Source organism: Callorhinchus milii, unplaced genomic scaffold, assembly GCF_018977255.1.
Source record: "Callorhinchus milii isolate IMCB2004 unplaced genomic scaffold, IMCB_Cmil_1.0 Scaffold10, whole genome shotgun sequence".
Lineage (NCBI taxonomy): Eukaryota > Metazoa > Chordata > Chondrichthyes > Chimaeriformes > Callorhinchidae > Callorhinchus > Callorhinchus milii.
The window spans coordinates 15272117-15298847 of NW_024704751.1; the positions used below are offsets into that span (position 1 = coordinate 15272117).

The following is a 26731-nucleotide window of genomic DNA, read 5'->3' on the forward strand; positions in this document are numbered from 1 at the left end:
TGCTAATCTGGTGCTCGACGTAGATGTTCTGCGATTTTCTGGAGGATGTAGATTTGCCGAAACAGTAACAACCGTGTTTACACCATTGCCCTTCATGTAGGATACCATCTCAGAGCACTTCACAGTGGCGGGGTCGGGCGCTGAGCAAGGGAGAAAAGAGCAGGAGGAACTTAACATAGGTGCGGTTTTAAAGATGGATAGAGAGGGGGGCGAGACAGAGAGGTAGAGGGAGGGAGTTCCAAACCCCTTCTCCTCAGGTTGTGGGATGCTGCTCATGAGTAAGCCAAGACGCAGCATTCAACTTATTCCATCGAATTGTAGCATCAGAGCTGATTCATGCGCACATCATTCTTTAAGTTACCCAGCTGAAGTCAATAGATTATTATCGGTCCTTTATGGAGAGTACATGAAGCATAACTTCCTGCCTTTAGGCTCCACGAACCCTATATTAGTATAAACTTTTCCCATCATCTCAATTTTGCTTCCAGAGAATTTATTGCCACTGGACTCTGGACAAGATCCAATGAGCTTTTGGATGCACACGTGAGCCTGGAATGAGATAACTGAGCCTCTAAACATCAGGCAGGATGATTAAACTAAAGAAGATAGTGTAGAAACAATGTAATCTAATAGAAACCCACTCCCAAAGCTTTGTGACTATCGCAGGTGGAATGAAACAATGATTATCTTTAGTAATGATTTTAAATGGACGTTTACTCTTCAGAAAAATTGATTCTGAACAATTAAGGTTATTTCTATCAAGCACAGTACAAACTGGGGAAAGGGCAGGTAATGGGACTGAAAGGATGGCTTTTGAGGGAATTGACAGATGCAATCGGCTGAATGGCCTTAAATTTCTATGGTTTAAAGTAAGAAAAATATATAGACACCACACTAGGGTTTTGAGGTGTTGGGGGAATTTGCTTTTTAACCGTAGCAATATGGTCACCCAACTTATTGTATTGGCATTGTTTGCAAGCCAGTCTTTTTGTAGGAATATCAAACCTTGGCAAATGTGATGACTGCTGATTTGGTTTCTCCAATGTGTGGAGTCCATTCCTTATTGATGACATGATTCATTATTAAAATTACTAATGCCAATTCTTACATTTATCACGCATCACAATTTATACTTATATTTGTAGCATCATGATATCAGGAGTATGGCTCAAAGTGCCTTCCAGGATGTACTGTAAAATGTAGTGACTGTATTTGTAGGCGTCATAATAAATAAGACCAGCTGGGACTGGATTCGTGTAAAATTTTAATCAAAAGAATAAACATCAGCCAATACCTGTAGTCACTCACTCACACACATTCGAGAGTTTTACACACACTCTCTGTATACTTAGTCACTATATGGACCAGACAGCCAATATTCAGGATGTAAATAGGCACATATGGCAGCAGATAACATTAACCCTTCCACCTTACCAGAATAAGCAAAACTTTCATTGAAGATAATGATCAAGGGTCTGGAAATACAGAGCTGGATCAAATCTTTGTAGCCATTATATAGAGAGCAACACAGTCAAAGTTAAAGATCATTGTCGCTAAAAGCTACTCACGCCCATGTTAAACATTATAAATATCTCCCCACTGGACAGAGCAAAAGCTCTTTAGTCAAACAATATTTTCCAATGTGGGGATGTTCACTGACCTGACTTTATAAGGGCAGGAAGTTTATCAATCAAAAATTAAACGTCTCGACTCTCTCAGTGTGAATTTGTTTTCTTTAAAAAATACAGAAATGCCGGGTTCTTATCAGCAGTGAAAGGCAATGAGCTTGAAATCGTCCCAAAGATTTAGTAGGATTTTCTTTGTGCTCCTTTGCTCCTTTTACCAACCACGAGAGGTGGCGAGCAAGTGAGACAAATGTTTTCAGAGGGCGACACAATGTAAGCAAAGAAGGATTAACAGGAAGATGTCAACTAAACCAAGTATGTGAAATTTACATAGACATACATCTTACCAACATCGCCATTAAGTTACTACGACCAAGTTTTTTTTGCACGTTTTCTTAAAAAGACCCTATTTGGAGTATCTTCTCCTACATTTTAACATCTCCCAGTAGAAAAATCACCCAACTGCCACCAAATCAGTTAGAATGCCTCATAATGGGATCAAACTATGTGAAGACTCAAGAGAACTCTCCCTGTGATCCAACTGCTTTCAAACACTGCAGGGCGTATGCTGTAAGAATCGGTGCCTGATCAAAGGATTTCTTCAAACCAATGCTTCCATTTAACAGTGTGTCTGGCCATTAATTGGCATCCACTGTGCTGGAATTCCCAGTTCCCAAGGGTTTATTAGCAAGTAGTACAGTAAGTGATTTTTTTTTCCAGTGGCACTGACGATCACCAAGTGATTGTGCTTTGTAGATGTCGCTTTCTATATCTAATGCAGTTTATTTGAGCATTGGGTCATGACCAGAAATGCAACCGACAGATGCAATTATAGTCTTGCGATTGCCCACTCTGCTCCTGGTATTGTAACTTATTAATTGGATCAGGTGCATAAACCTTGCATTTCACACAGTGCCTTTCGTGACGGGAGGATGCTTTAAAGTGTTTCCAGGATTTACTGTCAAGGGTAAAGACTGAGTATTCAGTGGGCGAATAGCTAGCAATTGCAATCACTTCCTTTCTTTTTGTCTTTTGAGTGCTCCAGTATCTTGGGATGAAATCCTCGTTTCACTCCATCCCAACCTTTCTCCAACACGATCTCCCCTGAGTTCATTGAATCGTAAATGCACCGGGTCAGCGTGACGAACGCCTTCTCCACGTTGGTGTTGTCTTTGGCCGAGGTCTCCAGGTATTCCAAGCCCAGCCCTTCCGCCAGCTTCTCCACCTCCTCTCGGGTCACCTCACGATCGTCGGTTAAGTCGCATTTGTGCCCGAGCAAAACAAAGATGGTCTTGTTCGGGAACACGTGTTCGTTGATTTCGTTCAGCCATTCTGTGATGTTCTCAAAGGACTTCCGGTTGGTCAGATCGAACAGCAGGAAGCCCCCCACCGAATTCCTGTAGTAGGAGCGAGTGATGGATCTGAAATACGACGTAAAGAGGATTAAAAAGGTACTCAACCCTGGAGCTGCAGAATTCAACCGTCGCTTTACTTTCTCTGCTTCCCCCGCCCCTCACTGTATGATTAGCTTCTCTTACACCTATCTATCTCACAACAATAATTTCCATAGATTTTCATGTCAGAGGATGTCCCGAAGAGTTTTGGGGCAGCGGACTGAGCAACCGAGCCCGGGGGGCGTGGGTGGGTGGGTTGGTGGGTGGGGGTGAGCTGAGGAGAGTGGGTCCAAAGCTGATCTTTAAGAATCCCATAATTCTGATATAATAGCACCATTCCAAACAAAATTCCTATGTGCAGAATTTTGTACAGGGTTACTCCCCACCCCCACTGCATTGGAGCATTTCCCCTACAAATTATACAGTCAATTTACTTTACAGTATATTCTGTGAAGCGATTTGAGATGTCTAGAAGATCTGATAAGGCACTACATCAAATAAAAGGAATATTACATTATAGCATCAGCCTGTAGCTCCATGTCCTGACGTTGGTGGGTGGGGGGGGGGGGGGGGGTTGAACCCATGACCCTTCTGACTCCGAGGCGAGAGCTATGCTGACTAAGCCAGGCCGAGCTACAAGTTTTATTGTCAACACTAAACGGAAAACATTTCAACATCTGCTCATCAAGAAAGTGGCAGGAAGCTTCACGTCACAAAAATGTCCTATTTAAGTCAACTTCAGATCTCTTATCATAGCAATTGGGCACATTACACTAACACAATTGAGAGATATATAGTAGACTTGATGAGGTGAGAAATATACAAGTGTTTTATTAGACTGAAATTAGTAGCAATTTCAGGCACGAGTCATCCACTTATCTTCAGTATTTACAATCCTATCCTTAAATTCCTTATTACAGGAGTCAATTGCATCAGTGTAGCTGCTCTCAGCGAGATGAAGGAAATGTGTTTCTGTACAGTACTTTGTTCTTCAAATTATTGTTATCTCCAGTTCTGTGGTTGTATGGAGGGAGAGGCCGGGGGCTGTTGGGTTACTGTAGAGCAACTTACCAATTAGAGAGTTAGAAACACTCAACCGGATGATGTTTAGCAATACGGTGTTTACGGACAAGATTCATCAGTGTCGTACAGAGAAAAACAAGCCCTAACTGATAATCTCGACCATCATTTTTCCTCACCCATGACACCATAAGGTGTGGCTTGCTGAACGAGTGCGCGCAAAGCAAAACTGAACACCACTAGCTGTTGTTGTGCTTGTCCAGGCCATTTTCCTAGGGCGGAAATCAATGTTACACGGATTCAAAATGACTCAGATGTCCGCTTTATTTCTCTGTTCAGATCTTCTTGCGGGGAAAGGTTCAGCGTTTTGATTTCATGATTTTTTTTAAAAAAAAAACATTTTAGATGCTGCTTTCTTCCTTCCTTCTCCCTACTTGATAAATATATCTTGCACTTTCCGGGTTAACGGTAGAATTACAATATCTGAAGTGACTGGGGCGAAAGTTGCAGCTCTTTAGAATGCATATCTTGTGCATCGCTTTCAGACATCCTCCCGACGTGAAAGGCACCATACCAAATCTAAGGATTATTATCTGATATAATCCCATTACAAAATGCCCACGATTCACCCCAATGATAAAATAATAATAATAATAATCCTTGCATTTGGTATAGCGCCTTATCACATTTTCGGGACATATCAAATCCCCCCTCTTTGTTTTGCATCATTAACACCTCTTTGACCCATCATCCCCTGTCCTCTACCCATTTTCTCCTTTGGCTTCCTTGCCCTGCCTCCCCCCTCTGTCCGTTAGCCCTCAAACGCCTCTCCCTCGCAACGTGCCCCAGTTCTGACAAAGGGTCGTGGACACTTTCTTTTCTACGCAGATGCTGCCTGACCTGCTGAGTGTTTCCGGTGACTTCTGTTTTTGATACTGTAAAGTGAATTGATTGCATATTTTGTGGGCAAAACTTGCAGGTTGGGAGGGGTGGGGCTGGTTAAATAGAATGCTTAACTTCCTACACACGTGAAACCTGGGCCTGCTTTTCATACCTTCTGGAATCAGTAAGACCACAGGGTTAGAAACATCCTTGTATTAATTATTCTCCCTGCCAGACATGACACAACACCAAATGCTGTTTGAACATTTGAGTGTATCAGGGAGATCAGAGGTTAATAGATTAGCGAAAGACACTAACTTTGTTACAGCAAACTAAAAAAAAAACAGCATTGCTCCAGGCACAAAAAAAATCATTTGAATCAGTCAGAGTTAACATCCCCAGCAGGTAAGTTACCCTTGATGAAGTTGTTGCAATACCAATGTTCTTTTAAATTAGTTGGCAGCCTATGGATCAGATTTTTTTTTAAAAAACACAAAGGACTCCACTGTTCCCATCCCCTTCACAAATTTGACTCTCAAATAGAGATTGCGTAGGATTTAAAAGTCTCTGTGACTAGTGGATTTGCATTTGATATAGCGCCTTATTACGTGATGAGACGTCTCAAAGCGCTTCACAGATTATATTGTACAGTGGATTGATTGACTGTGTGTTTTGTGGGCAAAACACGGCAGCCAATTGGGCACAGCAATGTCCCACAAACAGTTGTGTTTTGAGTTACCAATTTTTTTGGTGGAGAGGGATTATTACTCCCAAAAAGCGATCCGCCAATCAACTGACAACCGGGTTCCTAGTTACTGCTAGGTAAACAGTGGCGCCAGAGTAAGGAAACTTGCCTATGGTTTCATCCCACCTGGGAATTGAACCCGAATCCTCTCGCTTGAGCGCACTAAGCAACCGGACTCACACATGGATAGAATAAATGCAACAGTACTTGTGTACAGCCAATATGCAGGGATAATTACCATTTGATTACCGTCTGAAACATTGCGAAATTTTACAACATTGTTTGCCAGATCTGTTAAACACTGAAGTATAGAATTAATCACAGATAGTTCAGTATTTATCTCTGACAATTACACTGTGTAAAATTATGCTTAATATTATTTGAGAACACCTTGAGAGCCACTTGCACTTTATGGTGCATAACAACATTGAAGGAACGAACATTGCTGTGAAGCAATCTGAGTTTCTGGGGACGCCGCTATGGATTTAAATACAAAGGTGTCAGGCTGGCTCAGTTGTTAGCGTTGTGTTCCATGAGGCAGAAGGTTATGGGTTCAAGCCACCAATTCCCTGACTTTGAGCTCAGTTATATTTCCAGTGCGGGGCTGGTGTCCTGGTCAACAATCCCCCAGATTAATTGGTCATTCACCTCCCAGCTGGTGGTGGGAAATTGCTGTGTGCAAATTAGTTGCTCGGCTTCACCCACAAATACAGTCACGTCACTTAACACGAATTGCTGTGAAGCACTTTGACACGTGTTGACACAATGGGCACTACATCAAATGCCAAGTGTTTTTTTTATTACATGGAGCTGTAATGATTCCGCCTTTACATTTGAGGGTTACGGCAATGCTGTCAATAATTATTTTGCACTATATTTATTTTCGCCAAGATTCTCCAGCTTCCAGCAAATAACCCAGTTAACGTCACTGTCCCAAGGTCTCGACATATCACTCAGGGTAAGTAAGCCTGACTCAGCTCGATTGAACGGATCTTTCAAGGAAATTACTCGTCAAAGCCAGATGAGCCACACACACACACACACACACAAAAAAAAAGTTTCGCAACTTTCAGTAACTTTCCTGCCACTTTCAGTAACTTTCCTGCCACTTTCAGTAACTTTTCTACCACTTTCAGTAACTTTCCTGCCACTTTCAGCAACTTTCGGTAACTCTGAAACTAAAATAAAAAGGAGGGGTGGAGAGAAAGAGAGAGAGAGAGAGAGAAAGATCCACTCCAGTTTTATCCGTGCGTTGGAAAGTGGCCCAGATAACGAGTTAAGCAGCCAGCTAGAACCGACTTAACCTAACTCACCTGAACCTTTCTTGACCAGCTGTATCCCAGAGCTGGAGTTTGATGTTACACCCGGGCTCGACCTCCACCAAACGCGCATAGAAATCCACTCCCACGGTCGGATCCGAAACCTCGTTGAAACTGTCATCGGTGAAACGTTTCAGGAGAGAAGATTTGCCCACCGTGGAGTCTCCCACCACGATAATCCGAAACTGGTACTGCCAGACCACCTCCATGGCATCGCTCAGGAGAGACAAGTACACCTATTTCTCTCCCCCACCTCTCTCGCTCCCCAAACGCGCCCCCCCAAACTGCCCAGGGTCGCTGCAAAGTTGCACCAAAACTGGTTTGGGTTTACATTGTCTGGGAGATGCGGAAGTCAGGGTTTCCTGAGGCTGATGTGTGTGTTTTTTTTTCCCTGGCAATTGGTTGGGGCTGTGGTTTGCTTTGTGTGTCATATGATACCTCTCTCTCTCTCTCTCTCCTCCCCTCCCTCTCTCCCTCTCAGCAAAATCGGATCCACGTGTTTGCACAGGTTCAAACTTCAGCAAAATTGCAGTCCCAGTCAGTCTTGTCTGGTCTGGTCTGGTAATTCCCTCCTGTGCTCTTTTGGTGGTTTGTATAGAAAATAATGTGCAAGTATCCTTTAGGCGAAAGAGTGACAGGGTTTTGTTATCGGCCAGGTTAAGAACGCCAGCGACCCGAATAACTTACTCGGGTGCAAGGAGATTAGCGCGATATTTCTGATCCAAATTGAGCGCTCTGAGACGCTATCATGGGTGAGGAGCGCCTTATAAATGCAAGTTGTTGTTGTAGACTCGAACAGGACATTTGGCTGAGCCCAGATTGGGAAGACAAGGAACAAAACTAACATTTCCCCCTTGTTGTTAATCGCATCACTTTCGCCCATAAAATTAAACGGCTAAAGTGTTCTTGAGAGGGTAGATTGTGCAGTAAATACATAATTCATCCCTTTGTGTGTTAAGTGATGCTTGCTTGGAGGGCACAGTCACATTAGACAAGGCTGATTGCATTTCCTGTAAGCAGTTTATCTCCGCATCCATTGCTTTGTGAAGTTTGTGTCCGGATGAGAGTTTGGGAGGCTGAAATAATAATAATAATCCTTGCATTTGATATAGCGCTTTTCACGTCTTCTAGACGTCCCAAAGCGCTTCACAGAATATACTGTAAAGTGAATTGACTGTATATTGGTGGGTGAACGCGGCAGCCAATTGCGCACAGCAATGTCCCACAAACAGTCATGGATTGAAAATGACCAATTTATTATTGTCTTTGGTTTTGGAGGATTATTATTAGGTTCTGTGTGGAGTAAGGAAACTTGCCCAAGGTTTCGCCCTCTGCCTGGAATTGAACTCAGGTCTCTCACTTGCAAAGCGAGTGCTCTAACCACTGAGCTACAGGACTCCACAATGGCTTAACGACAAGGAATAAATTAAAATAATTTTCAATTTATTAAAAGCAAACCACGGCATTTCGGCCGTGGGAATCAGCAAATCCGGGTAAAGTAAAGGCATGATCGTATGTGTCTCTTTTAATAATCCAGGCTGTCATTCCAGTACAGTACTGAGAGGGAACAATACTTGCATGATATTGGTGGCATTGCTAACAGGCGAGGCGTAAAAGATTCCGTGACACTATATCAAAGAACAGGACTTACTCACTGCGACCTCTCTCAACAAAACCAACAAAAAAAAAATCAGACGCATTGGGTCATTCATCTTTTTGCTGTTTGTGGGACTTTGGTGCTTTTGTCTACACCAGTGACGACATTTCAATAATTCACGCGAGACTCTTTTAAGGCGTTTCCAAGATCAGGCGCTGTATCAAATACTGTAACTATTACATTGAAGTCTTTTTTATTGTTGCGTACAATAGTGACCGCAGGCAAGTGAAGTAGCATTTAACCTGCACCGTTATACTCTGTTTCAGGAGCTCAGTGCTCACTCACTTTGTTTCCCTTACCTCGGCTGAACACGTTTCAACATCATCACTAACTGGAGTTCACTTATATCGTCTACTCTAATCTGTCGTCTGAACCTGACAATATGAAGGTGCACCCGATGATCATTTTTGGAGCGTCTGTGGGGAAGCAAATAAATTATTTACTCACTTACTGTTATATTACCAATTTAGTAAGCAATAATAACAACTTGCATCCACACAGAGCTCATCATGTGGGGTAGCGTCTCAGAGCAAAAACAGTGGGAACTCTAAACAAAACAGGATTAAGTCATATCTCACTATTTTCCCCTCACTGCAGATCTCGTAAAGATGAACTCCTGTGATTCTGTTGCACTCTCTGACAAATTGAATTGTCATTCAAAATCAAAAATCTAATTCAGCACCCGAGGCTCTGGTACATTTACACTGAAGAAACAGCATCAATACGTACATATTTATTTAAATCGTGGTAGCAATACACTTTATGTAACCAACCTTTCCACTGTAATAATAATAATAATAATCCTTGCATTTGATATAGCGCTTTTCACGTCCGGAGGACGTCCCGGAGCGCTTCACAGAACACACTGTAAAGTGAATTGACTGTGTATTTGTGGGCAAACGCGGCAGCTAATTGCGCACAGCAATGTCCCACAAACAGTCGTAGATTGAAAATGACTAATTTATTATTGTTTTTGGTTTTGGAGGGATTATTATTGGGCTCTGTGTGGAGTAAGGAAACTTGCCCAAGGTTTCGCCCTCTGCCTGGAATTGAACTCAGGTCTCTCGCTTGCAAAGCGAGTGCTCTAACCACTGAGCTACAGGACTCCACGAAGCAGAAGAAACATTCTCACAAAGCACATAAAAAGGATGTCTAACACCACCGTACAAGTTACATTTCTGCTGTAACCGATTGTTTTTGTGGTTTGAAAAAAAAGTAAATTAAGTTTCTGTTGAGCAAGATTTGGTACTTTTTGTAGATGTTTATTTAAGCACAACTCAAAATTCAATGCAACAAAACATGGAGTTTAACCCACGCAGTTTACATTTCTTTTCATGCATTGCTGACACTTTGGGGAAGAAAATAATAACTTTGTAATTTAGATCCTTCGATTTAATAGTTGCCAGGGTCACAAAGATTAATTTACTGATGACTAATGCATCGCTATCCTAAGCAAATTATATGCAAAGTTATGGATTTCTTCCCTGTATATGTCATCGGTATATTATGTCTTATCCTGTATGTTGGCCCAATGATGGCAATTAGCTTGGAAAACTAACAGCTACACATAACTCCCCCCCCCCCCCCCCCCGCCTCTTAAAAAAAACATTGCCAAACTGCTAATTCTGCAGGATGCCAATTTGAAGGTACTTGATAAAAGTTATTCTGTTAAATTCCAGCAGTTACCCCCAACGCATTCTGGATTGCCCAATCCTTGGTTTTCAGCAATCTGCATCTGTTGAAATTAGGTAAGCTTTAGGGTGTGTTGCGTTAGGGAGAGAGAGTATATTCCATTCCAGATACACATACATTAAATGCAAGATACATACACTTTTGGATGTTGAAATTTTAAAAATTAAAATTTTTATATTGACACAAGTTTTACAACAGCAACAATACCAAGATTGCATTTATTGAGCGCCTTTCACGTCGGGAGGATGTCCCAAGGCGCTGGACAGTTCGGTCGGGACCCGAGCAGGGGGGAATGGTCAGGGTGAGGGAGGGAGGGAGCGAGGAGGGGGTAGAGAGTCGAGAGGTGAGCTGAAGGTACGGTTGAAGAGAAAGGTCTTGAGACCGGCCTTGAAGGAGGAAAGGGAGGAAGCGGCGAAGACACTGGGGATGGAGTTCCAGAGCCTCGGGGCTGAGAGGCTGAAGGCCCGACCACCGATGGTAGGGCGGTTGGGGTGGGGGATGTGGAGCAGACCGGAGCCAGAGGAACGGAGGGTACGGGCAGGTAGGTAGGGGGATAGTAGGTTGGAGAGGTAGGAGGGAGCGAGGCCGTGAATGGCCTTGTAGGTGAGGATGAGGATCTTGAATTGGATCCTCTGGGGGATGGGGAGCCAGTGGAGGCGAGCGAGGGTGGGAGTGATGTGGTCCCGTGCCTGGTGCGGGACAGTACACGAGCTGCAGAGTTCTGAATGACCTGCAGTGTGGAGGGAGGTGCGGGAAGGCCGGCGAGGAGAGAGTTCCCATAGTCCAGCCTTGAGGTGATAAAGGCGTGGACCAGTTTCAGCAGCGTGAGGGGTGAGGTAGTGCCGTAGTCTGGCTATGTTCCGGAGATGGTGGAAGGCGGTGCCAATTGTGGCGCGGATATGGGGAAGAAGACAACTCAGGGTCGAACAGAACCCCGAGGTTCCTGATGGCTTTGAGAGGTGGAGAGTGCAGCCTTGGATGCTGATGGTGTCAGCGCCTGAGGCGCAGAGGCGCTGACGTGAGCCAATCGGGAGGGCCTCAGTTTTTTGCACGTTGAGCTGAAGAAGTGTCTCTCGTCCAGGACTCGATGTCGGACAGGCAGGCTGTCAGGACATCGGGGGTCGTGGAGTTGAGGATAGAGGAGGAAAGGTAGAGTTGGGTGTCATCCGCATACATGTGGAAGTTTACTTTGGTCCCAGCATAATATCATCTGGTTGTCTAGGAAATTACATTTATAAACCACTGTAATGTAAATAGCACAGTTAGATTTCCATAATTCAGGAGATCAAGTCAATGTTTGTGAATAATTTCCCCCAGCACGAAAAGGAAAGGAATCCAAAGCCATACCCTTGCTGGTAACAATAATCCTTGCATTTGGTCTGGAGCCATTTACATCAGGAGGATATCTCAAAACACTTCACAGGGTTTACTATAAAGCGTAGTGACTGTGTATTTTGTAGATGAAACGTAGCAGCCAACTTCCGCACAACGATGTCCCACAAACAGCCATGAAACGAATGAACAATTTTATCTGGGTCAAGGCTAAATACAGCGAGGCTGATGTCACATCTGCGCTGCTGGTTTGCTGCTGATGCCAGCTCAGATGTAATTCACGTTAATAAAGTGAAGGAGGTGCAAGCTTCTCTCAAGAGACATGACCAGATGGGGTGGTATCTACAGGGGTGGGCTCTGGAGGTCGACCCAACAAAATTATGAACAGAACTGAAGCCTTTCCTGGCCTCCAGAAAGCTAAATGATTCAGTTCAGCCAGAAAGGCCAACAAAGCAATCTCATCATTCACTGGCCTGCAAAGAAATCCATTCTCCAGGCATTAGGGACGCTTTGACTTTGACAGATAGCTACATGAAGTTAGAGGCCATTGATAACGAGGTGGTTGAGGTCTAGAAAAATCAGACTCCGTTTACTATGAGGATTGCGTTGTAGAGAGGCCGTCAGTCAATACTTCCTCATCAACAGGCGGTTGCTGAACCTGGCTGTGTACACACACACACAGCAAGACGGCAACTACTCTCGTGAGTGTTTCCAGTGGCTACCGAGAGGCCTTATACACTTGCAATTTATGCACCGAAGAAATAGAAGTCTCGCACTACTGGTAACCTGAGCAGTCCATGGTGCAATCATGTTGTACAACGGGGCCCGACTGTGAATCCAAATCACTACTGGGACATAAGTGCTGTGCACAAGCTCACAGTATAATAATAATCCTTGTATTTTTTTATAGCGCATTTTCACGTCTTCACGACGTCTCGAAATGCTTCACAGAAATATACTACAGAGTATTTCAAACATATAAAGTGACTGTATACTTTGCGGGTGGAACACAAGCAGTTAGGTTGGCCTGGGTGCTGGGTAAACCTCCTGGGGAGAGGATGGTTACTGCAATGCAAAGTACTGCAGACGCACTTCCTCAAGCTGTGCTGTAACACGTTAAATGATCTATTGTGAAACATTCCTACAAATCAAACAGCTATCTGAGCTGGGGCCATGGCGTCAGCTTAAAAAAAATGCGAGTTTCAGACAGGTTTTTAAATAGAATTCTAAAAGCATCTCAGTATCCAAAACTGCCACTGAAACCTGTACTTGTTACTGGAAAACAGAGCCTTAAGAAAATGAATTTAAAAACTGACCAAATATTTGGAATTTTCATACATTTATTACATACACCCAAGAGAAACTTTCTTTAAAAAAAATATTTTGTGTCGGTCATTGAAGTGATGAACCGTTTGCAGATGGCACGACCTCCATGATTCTTAATGAATTCTATTCCTATCGTCTGTTTTTTATACGCAAGCAATTACAGTACAATATAATCTCTACTCGCCCCTTTGTTCAGATTCACAGTGTGAACTAAAATGCAACTCTTGTCAAAAAATAAAAAGGAACAAATAATTTCAATGCAACAGGATTCAAAAGATAGCTAACATATTCTTTCTGAGATTGTCAGACTACTGTATCAGGCGGGCATCAGTGTTAACAATGGATTTAGATGATCCTGAGGCGACTGGGAGAAACTGATAAGAATATCCAATTCCACCAGCCTGTGACATAAGCAGACAGCGCGATCCATATTTGTTCGATGCTCTGGGACCCAGCTTGGTTTCTGCCCGTCATCTTTCCCATTTCTGCCTTATTAATACAGCTAGGTAACGTCGAACAGAACACTGTGGAGGCAAACAGTTTGACAAGGCATGTTAGCAATAAGAAAATGCTATTCAACTAATTTAGAACGACAGGGTGGAGGTTGAGAAGATTAAAGGAGGAAAAGCACACATTTAATACTGAAACAGTGGAACAAGTGGTATTTTGCCAGTCCATCGCCAGTGCTGGCAAGTAACAACTAACAAACAGTGTCAACCCACATCTCTTTGGGAATCTTGGCAGCATAGCAGCCAACAAAAAAGTTCAAAGTAGAAGACAAACAAGTATTGGAGAGAAAGATATATATTGTAATTGAAATGACTTCAGCCTTTTTCTTAGAACCTCATTCAGCTCATTGTTCGTAGTTTATTTAGAGAATAGTGGAACCCAAGCCTGTTTGTTTGGTGTGCCTTACATGTCTCTACAGAGTTGAAAATATAAACAAACCAACAAAGCAAAGCAAGTAGTGGTGGTTGTGAAATAGGTTGTTTGCATCATCTGTGCTTGCGTCTGTTTCAAAATGTGCAAAATGCAGTACTGAGGATGTGGTGCTAAACCTCGATTTCAATTCACTTCAATCCAAATCCCACCTCAAAGGAATAGGATTATTGTACTGATGGTGGCTCTGTCCAAAACCTTTAAAATACCGTCTCAGCAAGAGTGACAAAAGAAATAGCCACTGCCTCCTCGACATGAAACTCCTGCATTACGGAGAGTACAATCAGTGGTTTCTGTCAGCCCTTGGAATCAGCCGCCGCTTCCAGCATTTCCTCAATTTCCTTTTCCCAGGCATCGTTGATTTGTTCGCTGCCTTCGACTATTTCAAACTCCTGTAGCTCTCTTTGCAATTCCTTTTCCCACTCTGGAATGTCATCTGTTGGGACAAGAAAAATAAGATGCTTAAATATTCTGAACTAATAAGAGGTTGCATTTAATTACTGTTGGCTGCTCAGTTACAGTACATCTGGGTCCTGCGCAAATCAGTAACTTATTATTCCCACTATTAATATTATCACAATATTCTTCACAATAGGGAATCTAATACTGAAACCATATGAGGTAGAATGTGCCACCCTGTAATTTGTGCTCATAAGCTTAGACATTGTTGAGAAGCAATTGGAATTCCCCATTACTGTTTACTCAATAGGAGTGTCCTTTAAACCAAACGTTGGAACACCAGCATCAGGGTGTTACATCAAACACAATGTCGATATCTTTCCAGTAGGAAATCACACCCATAAATCAACTTGTTTATTCTCAGTTTGATATTAAAACTGTCTGCAATTTAGACTTCGCCTCAGAAACTTTTTTTTTAAAAAAAAGGACATTCTGCTGGCACACCTACCATCTTGCACAGGTATTGGCTTGCCAGCACTCATTCCAAGCATTTCCATGCCCTCTAGGAGGTTGTCCTGTTTGGGGAATAAAGTGTGATAAGCATCACTGGCAAACTCAGCAGCAATCAGACTTGTTGAAATCTGAACCACAGGAGAAATCATTAAAGCAAACCCCCCAAAAAATCGTTTCACAACAACTTGGATTCGTACAGTGTGTTGTACAGATGGTAATGGCTTGGAAGTGCTTTACAGTTGGACATCAAGCAAGGGAGAGGGAACAAGGCGGAAGTGACCATAGGTACATAGGGAAGATGTGGGATTTGAGGCAAGGCCTAAAGATAGAGAGGGTAAGACGGAGTGGTAGAGGAAGGGAGTGCCGGAGGCTAGGGGTGATCAGGTAAAGCCCGCAATTTTGGCTCTGAAAATTTACCTCTATTCACTCATACAAAATGGAACGCAAATAGAGAATGGATTAAATACAAACACATTACAACCCACCTCCACAGATTCACTTTGGCTGTTCACTGGAACTGGAGCAGTCTTTGACAAGGTAGAACCTGACGAAAGAGAATGGGGTGTGTGGGGGGGGGGGGGAAATGTAATAACTGAGCCATATATCAATGCAAATTAATTTTTAAAGTTCCTTTCAACAAAGGTGTCACCAATTGCCATTGTTTGATTCAGTTAGAAAGCAGAAGAGAAACAGAGCGAAGGAATCACCTGTGGCTGAAGTACGGTCCTCCAATGGATCCTCTTTCCTCTTGGATCTGCCAGTGTGCTGAGCAGCTAGCAAAGAGAGCTCAGCAGACTGTTTGATCAGAGATACTCGGTAGAAATAGTTTCTCCAAAATTGCTCTTCTTTCACACTAAAAAAAAGTGCAAGTCGGCACAGGTTAGGTAAAAATACAGATAATATAACAAGGACAGTAATAGAACAAGGACATTATTTATAGAATTTCATAAGCCTCATTTTTCACAATTTACAAAGCAACATGAGCTGTGCAATTTTATTACTCTTGTAAAATAAAAAAATGAGACGCACAATATTTTCTGCTTAGCAACCTAAAGGGAACCAGGAGTAACTGAATTCTTCATTCGTGCTTTGATTTCTCAAATGTGCGCCTCGCCTTTCCTTCCAAGATCAACCCTCCACAAGCTCTGGCTTCACCTCTGCTGCTTATAATTTCTGCCATATTAAACCCTGCTTGTTATCATCCTCCCATCATTGTCAGGTTCCTCTGGCTCTTTTAACAGTTCAACTTCAAGATCCTCATCCTGATTTTCGATGGCCTCTTGCCACAAACCCCAACCCCTGCCAATTAGGTCAACTAATCGCTTACTTTTCACCTTGCTCTGGTTTCACTTCCAAGTGCCGTAAGTGCTTTGAGACATTAGCCTTTGTGAAAAGCACTGCACTGTATAAGCACAAGTTTTTGTAATAATCCCTCGTGTCTTAATAGGCCATTGAAAGAAAAGTATACTGCCCTAGCATGCCGATTGTTCAGTTGGGGGGAAAGAATGGTTTTATTGTGGTTCTGGCAACGTGTAAACTATGAAGCTACCAATCGGCACAGGTGGAAAGGAAACTTGCAGAGATTTCTGCTCACTTACAGTTTGGGCACCAAGTCAAACCGCACCTTGTTCAACAACTCATCCTCTCGAAGCATCACCATGGCGACAGGCGCTATGCGGTCAAACTCAAAGTTAAACTGCACACCAGCAGGAGGGTCTCGCAGAAAATTGCGACGATCCTACAAGCCAAATGGGAACAAAGCAACTCTCATTGATCTGTATTTTGATTCCATTCAAAGCTCGGTCCAGAGTTATCATTGTTTGATGTCGTAGAATAAAATTCCAAATGGAGATGGACTTCCGTGATCATCTTAGAAGTGCAAAGCAAGTGCCAACCATCTCCAACAATGAGCATTTGTTTGCTTACGCACCAAATGACATGGTGTCTTAATAGCTGTACCTTCTTAAAAGTTTCCCACACCCACTCTTTTTAAACTGATTTCAAATGAAAGTAGAATTTGCGGATGATATTTTTCAAGGGATTTAATGTTGAACCTGTGGTTAAAATAGGGGTTGAGAGATAGAACTATCCATAAATCACTGCAAAAGAGGAAAAAATTAATCTCTCAAGTGAGCTTCAGATGTTGCCGCTGGGATGATGAATGTGGCCTTTCCTTTTTATTTAAAAAAAATTAATTGTGGTGAGTCTGCGGGATAATTCAGTAAAAACTAACCAAATTAATATCTTAAATTAGACCATGGTTCAGGGAAGAATAGTGCAATGAAGTTAAAATAGCTTAGCGGCCCTCACTGCCCAGGGTCATGAACAAATGGGGAATTTGAGTGAGACTGGAAAAGGCTAGAGGAGGAAATTGGTAGCAAAGTTTGAGGAAAAGGACAACAGTAATTTTTTTGTGAACTTACTGCAGACAAGGAGAGTATCTGCTGTCTAATAGATTCCTCTTCAATATATCCAGCCCATGGTGGAAGTGTTGAACCTAGTACAAAAAAAATGAGACTATGAGTAAATAAGAAAGTAGAGATGTTCTGCCTTCAATGGTTTTGCATGGAACTGAGGCCTTTCACCTCCTCCCCAATCACTTACAGTTATCAACTTATTGAGACAAAAGACAAGGTTACAAAACTGGAGAGCCTGAAAATAAGTGAGGAATCCCAACATTTTAAAGCCATCAAAATCACCAAAACCCCATTATTCACACTCTCTTAGTTCTGTAGTTAACCGGCAATTGCTATGTTAAATTGTTCAACGGCAAACCCAAAATATAGGACACCATAATAGAACACGCTGAATAAAGTACCTGATTTCTTAGATTTCTTTTCCTTTACAAACTTTTCTTGTTCCTTTTTGAAATCTCCAATAATTGTCTGGAAACAATATGAGAAGAAAAAGTACAGTATTTAACCAGAATGTGGAGTTCTCAGATCAGTTAGCAATAATTACACGGTACGAGGTTAAGATAAATAATGAGCCATAGGAAAGAGCAAATCCCAGTTCCAATGGCTGTGTGTTTGTCCACTCAGTTGGGACAGTATTCGTCTCCAAAGTTGGTTTAGTGTCCCTGCGCTGGAGAAGAAAAAAGAAACATTAGATGGGATTCTGAACCTGGTGGTTCAGGTGAACCTGGATTCTGAATCTAGTCACCTCCACTGGAACACATTTATGTGTTGATTAATGCTGGGCTCAGCTGTGATGCGCCACACTGTTTAAAAGCCTGTCAACACTCACTGGGAAAACTCACGTGTAAAGAATGAGCAATGAACACACCATAAAGGATTGCTGATGACCATTAAATTGTAGTACTCTGTCCCAGCACAAGGGCAGAAAATAGTTTTTTTAAAAACATTTCATTTTTTTCCCTCCTTATTGCTGCAAAAGCACCTATAACCCATTATATTAGAACATGGCTTACCGTTAACTAGCTATTTTTTCCATAAAGTTATGAACGATTCTTCCGAGCCAAGCTTAAATTCCAAATCACTGATTCGGAGGAGCAATGTTGCTGTTTTTCAAACTGGGTTTAAAGATTAATTTTGCCTAAGAGAGATTTTTTTTTAAAAAAAAACAATCTTGAATATCTGACACCTGGATATGAAATCAGTCCAAAATAGTGGGATAAAATCTTGCAATCCTTCACCATTGAATTTAAGATTTTTGCTCTGGCAACTGATAAAGCTCTGTTATTTATGCTGCTACAGCACCCTCTGTTGGAGTCTCTTCCCAAAGAACTACAACACTATAAGTATTGAGAGTCCAAAACTTCCCTACAATTATCATTTGTTCCCCTTTAGCTTCCAGACCATTCAGCATCATTACAACATATCCAATAGTTAGTTAGCCCCTATTTTAATAGCATTTACACTGGTCCAAGAGACCTTTGACGAGTAGTTTTAAATGGTACAGCTTTGTTCACCTATAAATTCTGTCACTACACTTTAGGAGTAAATCCTGTGAAGCGCTTTGAGACGATTTGACAACATGCTAAGGTGCTCTGGCAAATCCAAGCATTATTATTATCATAGGAAATTTTGGAAAATCACAAAGAGGAAAAAAAAACAGATCACAAACTTGACGTATATCCGATGCTTTCTTACAACACTACCTTATTGAAGAGGTCATCTATCTTGCGTTCCTCTACCGATTTCTTTATTGTCTGGGCTGTGCCTCGCACCGACTCAGATACTTTCTTTGTAGCAGATGACGCAGCATTGTACAGGTAATCTGCAATTAAATGATACACAAATAAGAGACCAGCTTACTTCTGCAACATAAAATAATATACTCCCTGAACCTCAAAGGTAATCATTCAAGTCTAATCACTTATCTTCACAGATCAACGCTGACCCACTTTCCCCTCCCCATTCCCCTATTAAAAAAAACACAAGTACCAAGTACTTAAATCATTGGAAGGCATGTTCATCATTCTGTATCTATTGTAACTAACCGGAGACTTCCCCAGTTCCCGCTCCCTCAAAGGAGAGTGGAAACAAATTCTACAATTGTCCCTCATCAGTTAAAATGATAGAAAATTGACAATCTGAAACATATCTGTGGCTGATTTGTGAGCCACATTTCCAAAAATGTGGGAGTAGGTCACTTGATGTCTCGGGTACGAATGAAACAAGATGAGCAACAAAAGGGACTCGGAGGAGGGAATACTCTAAAACACGGGAGAAATGTTGTTTAATTTTTTTTTGAGCGAACAGAATCACGCAGACCAATGAGGAAAGTTCAATCTTCAGCATCTGCTAAGCAAACTAATTGGATGGAGGTGAGTAAACAGAGGCGTGTGTGTGCAGTAAGGAAACTTGCCTAAGGTCTTCGCCTGGGCCCCGGAATCGAACCCGGGTCCTCTCTCTAACCATCTTTGTTTGATGGAATTCCCAATGGTCTCAGCCATTACCTAAGACCACGTAGAACTGAGATGGCCCCAATCCCTGTTGTATCTCCCGGTATTGACAACTATGACAGAGGTGGAGGAAGTATATTTCTGTCATTCTTATGTAGGTTTTTGGGTGTTGCCAGACATTAAAATACAAAGTCAATCAAACACTAGCCCAAAGGTAGCCCAATATTATGCTTCGCCTTCTGTAGGAGTGGCAGAGCGGCCAAATTAGGTTAGCGCTTTTGAAACCGGTAAGAAAAGGTCTTCAAAGGAGAAGAGGGAGAGTTTTTTTTTAAAAAAAAAACTTTTGCAGGTTTAAATGACAAGTTTTTAAAAATTCAGCGCCAGCCCCACAGCAGTGGAGGGGTGGGGGATGGGGTGAGGGGTGGGGGGGGGGGTCACCTCCTCAAGCCCTCCGGCCACTCTGCCCCACCCCTCCCCCCTCCCTGGTGAAGGGACGCTGTGTAAAGGCAAGTTGTCGTCGTCGTGGTGCCCAACCGGTTGCCTCGTTTCGCCCACAAAGCACACACAGTCACTACACCACACACACACCCCCGACACAGCACTTCCTGCGAAGCGCTCCGGGACGTCTCGAAGATGTGATTACGGCGCTGTACCAAAGGCCGCGATTATGATTGTGATGATGACAATAATAATATTATGAATATTATTGCACGAGGAGGAGAACTCACTCCCGAGGCCTTTGGCCTGACTCAGGCCGGGAACAGGAACGGTCCCGAACCCGGGCCCCGCCGCGTCCTCCTCGTCAGCCTCCGACCCCGCGGCGGACTCCGGCCCACCGACCGCCCCCGACAGCAGCCGCTGCGCCTCCCGGGAGCCGACGGCATCGGGGCCGCCGCCGCGGGACAGCCAGTGAAACATGGCGGCCGGCGCGCACTGCCCTCTGGGAGCTGTAGTTCAATCTGACTCCCCCCTCCCACTGCCCTCCCCCTCCTTAGCCCCTCCCCCTCCTTACACTGCCCCGTCCTTAGCCCCGCCCCCTCCTTACACCGCCCCTCCTTAGCCCCTCCCCCTCCTTACACCACCCCTCCTTAGCCCCTCCCCCTCCTTACACCGCCCCCGCCTTAGCCCCTCCCCCTCCTTACACCGCCCCCTCCTTACACCGCCCCTCCTTAGCCCCTCCCCCTCCTTACACCGCCCCCGCCTTAGCCCCTCCCCCTCCTTACACCGCCCCTCCTTAGCCCCTCCCCCTCCTTACACCGCCCCTCCTTGGCCCCTCCCCTTCCTTGCACCGCCCCTCCTTAGCCCCTCCCCCTCCTTAGCCCCTCCCCCTCCTTACACCACCCTCCTTAGCCCCTCCCCTCCTTAACCCACCCACTCCCCACCCCCTCCAAAGCCCCTCCCCTCCTTACCCCACTCCCCACCCCCTCCTTAGCCCCTCCCCTCCTTACCCTACCCACTCCCCACCCCCTCCTTAGCCCTCCCCTCCTTAGCCCCTCCCCCTCCTTAGCCCCCCCTCCTTACCCCTCCCCCTCCTTACCTCCTCCCCCCACTCCCTCCTTAGCCCCTCCCCCTCCCTACCCCCTCCCCCTCCTTACCCCCACCTCCTCCTTACCCCCACAAGCTCAGACACACGCGCTCAACACTTAAAATAATTTTACATGTAATAGAATCAATGCAATTTCTGGGGGTTCTGCAAGGTGGGGGGAGGATGGGGGTTGGGGGGAGGATGGAGGGTGGAGGGGGCAGAGAAGCCACAGGAGTTTTGGAGAAAACCGGACACGTTGAGATCTCTTCCTGGCGTGAAAGGCTCCGAGACGCTACCCCACACACAACCCCCTCCCCCCACCATCTGTAAAGGGCGCTATATAAATGCAACTTGTTGTTGACACTACGTTCACCCGTTGCATCTATTCCTCCCGCTCCTCGACCCACGCAGGATGGGGAAAGAGGCAAAGCGCTGTGGTATAAACGCCGGCACAGACTGGTTAGGCGATGAAACTCTTTCCCCTCATTTAGATTTGAAATCACGTCTTTCGGAATAACAACAACAACAACAACAACAACAACAAAATTACATTTGTAATAGCCCTTTTCACGTCGAATAATGTTAAAACTGATCCGGGATCTGGCACTCGAGCTGTCGACTCTCGGTCGGACGTTGTGGGTTCAAGCCCCCCTCTCTACCCCCACCCCCCCACCCCCACCTTCCCCGCACTGAAAATTGAGGGCTTTGAGCACACACTCTGGGCTTAGGAATCCACAGATTTGGGACGTACTCCGGACGTGAAAGACGCTGCTGTGTGTGAATGTAAACTTGGATTGGATTGAATTGTAAGATCATGCTAGACAATTATTTGTGGAGTCCTGTAGCTCAGTGGTTAGAGCACTCGCTTTGCAAGTGAGAGACCTGAGTTCAATTCCAGGCAGAGGGCGAAACCTCGGGCAAGTTTCCTTACTCCACACAGAGCCTAATAATAATCCCTCCAAAACCAAAAACAATAATAAATTGGTCATTTTTAATCCACGACTGTTTGTGGGACATTGCTGTGCACAATTGGCTGCCGCGTTCGCCCACAAATATACAGTCAATTCACTTTACAGTGTGTTCTGTGAAGCGCTTTGGGACGTCCTCCCGACGTGAAAAGCGCTATATCAAATGCAAGGATTATTATTATTATTATTATTTGAGGAGGACAAGTTTGCCGGGCTATGGCGAGAGAGTGGGATTGAATTGGATTCAACCAAAGAGCCGGCACAGACACGATGGGCCAAAAATGGCCTCCTTACGCGCTGTATAATCCTACGATTCTACGATGCTCCAATTCACCCTGGGCGGTCATCTGAAAGCACTTACAGTAATAATAATATTAATAATAATAATAACCCTTGCACCCTATCGCATCTTCGAGACATCTCAAAGCGCTTCACTGGAGGTATATATATAATAAGTGTGTGTGTGTATTTTTGTGAGCTAACAATATTAATGCCATTGGGAGTAACAGCCCATCTGACCCATTGGAAGCATCATTTGCATTATTACTATTCGCAGCTGTTGTTACAGTACAAGTCCTGGGCGAGTAAGAAAAAAAAAATCGAGACTACATCTCCCGGCCTGCCCTGCGAGCCGGCGCGTGCGCAGCAGCTTCAAGGAGCGCGCGCGCGCGCGGGGGGGTGGGTGGGAGGTCGGGGAACCAACCAATCAGGAAGCGCGCGAGGTGAGAGGTTAAAAAGGCGCGCGAGCGGCGGTTTCTCTCTCTCTCTCTCTCTCTGCGATGAGGACGGAGCAATGGCGGCGGAAGGGGGGGAGCGGACACGGCCGAAGCAATCCGTTGCCATCCGCCGTCTCTCGGTGCCCTGAAGTGAGCTGGAACATCGCCATCCTCTCCTCCCGATGGTATACGACTACATCCGTTGGTTATTTTTGGCGGCTGGGGGGAGTGGGGGGAGTATTTTGAGCGGCCATCAGGGTGGGGTCTGAGAGGCTGTTCCAGGCCCCGATCGAAGCCATGTTGGGTTTCACGCCGTACCCAGAGTGGTCAAAACGGGAGCCCAGAGGAAACTTTTTCGAACGACGGTCGCTGTCCAGTTTGATCCTGTAACTGACTGCAGCAACATTTGTGAGAAAAGACAGCCATGTTCCTCCCTCCCCCCCCCCCCCAACCCTTAGAGACAGCCATGTTCCTCCCCCCTCCTCCCCCCAACCCTTAGAGACAGCCATGTCCCCCCCCCCCCCCCCCCACCCCTTAGAGACAGCCATGTTCCTCCCTCCCCCCCCCCAACCAACCCTTAGAGACAGCCATGTCCCCCCCCCCCACCCTTTAGAGACAGCCATGTTCCTCCCTCCCCCCCCCCCCCACCAACCCTTAGAGACAGCCATGTCCCCCCCCCACCCTTTAGAGACAGCCATGTTCCTCCCTCCCCCCCCCCAACCAACCCTTAGAGACAGCCATGTCCCCCCCCCCACCCTTTAGAGACAGCCATGTTCCTCCCTCCCCCCCCCCCCCCAACCAACCCTTAGAGACAGCCATGTTCCCCCCCCCCCCCCCATCCCTTTAGAGACAGCCATGTTCCTCTCCCCCCTCCTCCCCACCCTTTAGAGAACCTGCTGTGCAGTTCTTGGCTGGTGGTTGCATCTGATTTCCAATAGTGATATTCATTTTAAGGTAACGAATGCTTTTAAAAATTAGGATTTGAGAGTGAGAATCGATGCTGAGCTGCGCTGCCACACAATAAAGCTGGATGGGTACCTGGGTGGTTTGTTGGTTGGGGGCTGGGGAGGAGGAATCGAGGGGATAGTAATCCTTGTGTTTGATTACAGCGGCTTATCACATCTCAGGAGACGTCTCAAAGCGCTTCACAGCGTATACCGTAAGGTGCAGTGACTCTGTCTTGAGCGAAAGCTCTCGTGGCGTACAGCGAGACTCGCATAAGTCGGTCTTTATGACTTGTGTAATCGCCTGTGGCTCATATGCACCCGAGTCCCATTCAGTTTCCTGCCACTTAAGAGTTCTCCGCGTGAGTTGTCTTTTATGAAGCAGCTTGACCGTCCCGCACTTACTGGCTGCATTGAAGTCCACGTGCGTAGTGTAGATTATTGCTCAAAACGGGTTAACCTATCCAACTGCATTTGAAAAATGTTTGTGCTAATCAAGTATACAGTCTTGAGTATTCACTCTGTATTGCATGTAATTGGTGTATTGGTCGAATCTGATTGTGGTGAGCAGCTAATTTAACTTCAGGGTATCTATCTGCGGTCTCTGGTTACTAAATCGCCCTGTAGCTGCAGTATCTGTGGAACTGTGTTCATGTTCATTTTGTGTGCGCGCGTGTTTTTCGTTGCACATGTGCATTACACTCAGATTTAAAATGAATTCGATCTGCTGGTCTTTGCTGCCAAGTGTGAGGTATTGACTTGAGGTGCTCCCAAGTAGAGGCCAAAGGATGACCAGTAAGTGTTGCAGATTCAAGGGAAATCTTATAACGTTGATGCCCGGGTCCAGACTCCAGGGCCTCTGTACTAGAGAAATATGTGGGAGAGGAAGCTGATCACTACGACGTCGCTGGTGTTACTGCGCGCAAGATATTGCATTAGTGACACTTCCTACACATGGAAGCCCCTCAACTTGGAAGTTTGCTCCCTGTTTTAGTGCAGGAAGCTGGCTGGTTGGCATAGGATTCAGTTGTAGCTAGAGCTGGTGCAACCTGCAAATTGGAGTGACTGTATGTAGATTTAGTTATGAACTGTTAAGAGCTTTGAAAGCTTTAAATTACAGAGTTGTTACTTGCAATCATTTAAAGCTGGTAGCTTATTGGTGCACCTGTGCCTGTTTTACAGATCACTGAATGGATGGCACAAAACATTCCAACAAGGATTAAAAGCATGTAATGGTAAGTTTCCCAATATGGCTGTACTATATTCATTGGTGTACAATACCACATTTGATGTGATGCATGGTAACTGAGGCTGCAGCTTGAAGCAGTAGTTGTGGTTTCTCCAACAACATGCAAGATGAATCTGGAGAGGTTTTTGACAACCTTGGTCTTGTATTGCCTTGCTTGTCACTCTACTGTCCTACAAGCTCTTGGATTAGTCTCCTGGGCATCCCTCATCCCCTCTGCTACAACATCCGTAGCCATGCTTTCAGCCACTATGCCCTGAGATTCTGGAGCAATGCCTCTGCCTTTATCCCATCCTTGTCTGTCTTCAGATCACACCTGAAGACCTTCTTTTACCGTCCCCTACACTTTCCCTGGTTCAGCTTCAAGCTACCCCTTGTGAACGGTATATAAATGCAAGTTGTTCTAGTAATTTGTGGTTCCCTGATTGGTTCAAAGGCTTGTGAGTGTTGTATAGCCGTGGTTGCAGTCTGTTGTAGATATTCTGACATGTGTTGTATACAAATGGATTTAATTAAAAGGGATAAACTAATTTTTATTGCTGTTCTTTTCAGACACTAAGCTGTGACTCCTGATGTTGAGCTCTTTGCCCTAGAATTTGCTGGTGAAGTGAGCTGGGTAGGTATTAAATTGTTAGAAGCATTTCACAGGGATGTACTGTAACTACATACAGGCATAACCTTTATCCTTTTAAGCAGTGCTTCAATAAATAAATACTTTGAGGGATCATCCAAATGTGAAAGGTGCCATATTAATATAGATTGATCTTGTGTTTTAGGATGCTCGCAATGAGTGTAACATGTTCGGCATCAAGCCTTGATTGCAATTGGCCACATTGCTGGTAAGGGTATTGATCTCTTGACTATATTTCTTTTGATTTTAAATTCAGTCATAAATTGATGACTTAAATGACTACTGCATCTGTTGCTGGTCGATGATGACCTATTTTAAATTGTGGACTTCTTGGATGATGCTCGCGGATATGGGACTGAGATCAGCAATATGCACAGTTAATGCCTCGCCTGTGGGCATTGACGGCTTCTTTGGGCCCTGAGCAATTTTTCCCCAAAACAAAATAGCTCACAAATGGCCAAAATATACTTTTGCTAATCTGAATGGTGTGTTTTCACTGTGTGTGTGTGTGTGTATATATATATATGAACTGACTTTGAGGAATTCTTTTTTTCCCTCTTCAGATTCATTTCTCAATGCTTTGGTGATACCAACCTGGAAGACATCGTCTAGTAAAGTTGTTGTGACATTTGGTGTAAACTAATAATAAAAGGATTGATCTTTCTTAAAATGTGTTGCGGCTCTGATTTCTCTCTCTCTCATGAAAGCTACCTGATAGTTCAGCGATTGAATTATCTGATGTAGCACTAGTCCTGGGAGACGCATGAATTTTTAAAAAATCCCTGAGGATCTTGACTGACATTTTCAGGATGGCTGCATAAGAATTTATTGTTGACTTTGAGTCTTGGCAGAAAAAAAGCATTCTGCCATTTATTTTCCTTTCCCCATCTGTTCAGTTGCTGCATTAATGCACTCTAAAAGCCATCAAACCACAAAAACTGCCACTGCTCGTATACTTTAAAAGACCTCGTTCTTGTTTTATTGCGTTGTA

At 44.4% G+C, this 26731-nt stretch overlaps 2 protein-coding genes, 1 long non-coding RNA gene and 2 other non-coding genes across 5 annotated transcripts; 3 read left to right on the forward strand and 2 right to left on the reverse strand.

The window, feature by feature from the left end:
• Nucleotides 1-1251: 1251 nt before the first annotated feature.
• On the reverse strand, nt 1252-7337 carry LOC103179516 (ras-related protein Rab-39B). The gene is made up of 2 exons (XM_007894848.2): nt 6980-7337; nt 1252-3046 (listed from the first exon to the last, which is right to left on the reverse strand). The coding sequence occupies exons 1-2, from the start codon at nt 7192-7194 to the stop codon at nt 2623-2625; spliced, it is 639 nt and encodes a 212-aa protein (XP_007893039.1). The 5' UTR covers nt 7195-7337; the 3' UTR covers nt 1252-2622.
• Nucleotides 7338-12988: 5651 nt separating this feature from the next.
• On the reverse strand, nt 12989-20628 carry LOC103179518 (synapse-associated protein 1). The gene is made up of 9 exons (XM_042338597.1): nt 20439-20628; nt 18964-19082; nt 17662-17728; nt 17267-17340; nt 16442-16581; nt 15551-15696; nt 15329-15387; nt 14839-14905; nt 12989-14367 (listed from the first exon to the last, which is right to left on the reverse strand). Exons 1-9 carry the CDS (start codon nt 20626-20628, stop codon nt 14228-14230), a joined length of 1002 nt encoding a protein of 333 aa, XP_042194531.1. The 3' UTR covers nt 12989-14227.
• A 2341-nt stretch (nt 20629-22969) lies between these two features.
• LOC103179520 lies at nt 22970-26410 on the forward strand. Its single transcript, XR_487986.2, has 5 exons — nt 22970-23104; nt 25046-25098; nt 25662-25725; nt 25886-25948; nt 26304-26410. It is a non-coding gene; the product is annotated as an uncharacterized LOC103179520 (long non-coding RNA).
• On the forward strand, nt 23198-23343 carry LOC121849808. Its single transcript, XR_006085367.1, has one exon. It is a non-coding gene; the product is annotated as a small nucleolar RNA SNORA16B/SNORA16A family (small nucleolar RNA).
• Nucleotides 26034-26107, forward strand: LOC121849822. Its single transcript, XR_006085381.1, has one exon. It is a non-coding gene; the product is annotated as a small nucleolar RNA SNORD99 (small nucleolar RNA).
• Nucleotides 26411-26731: the final 321 nt, after the last annotated feature.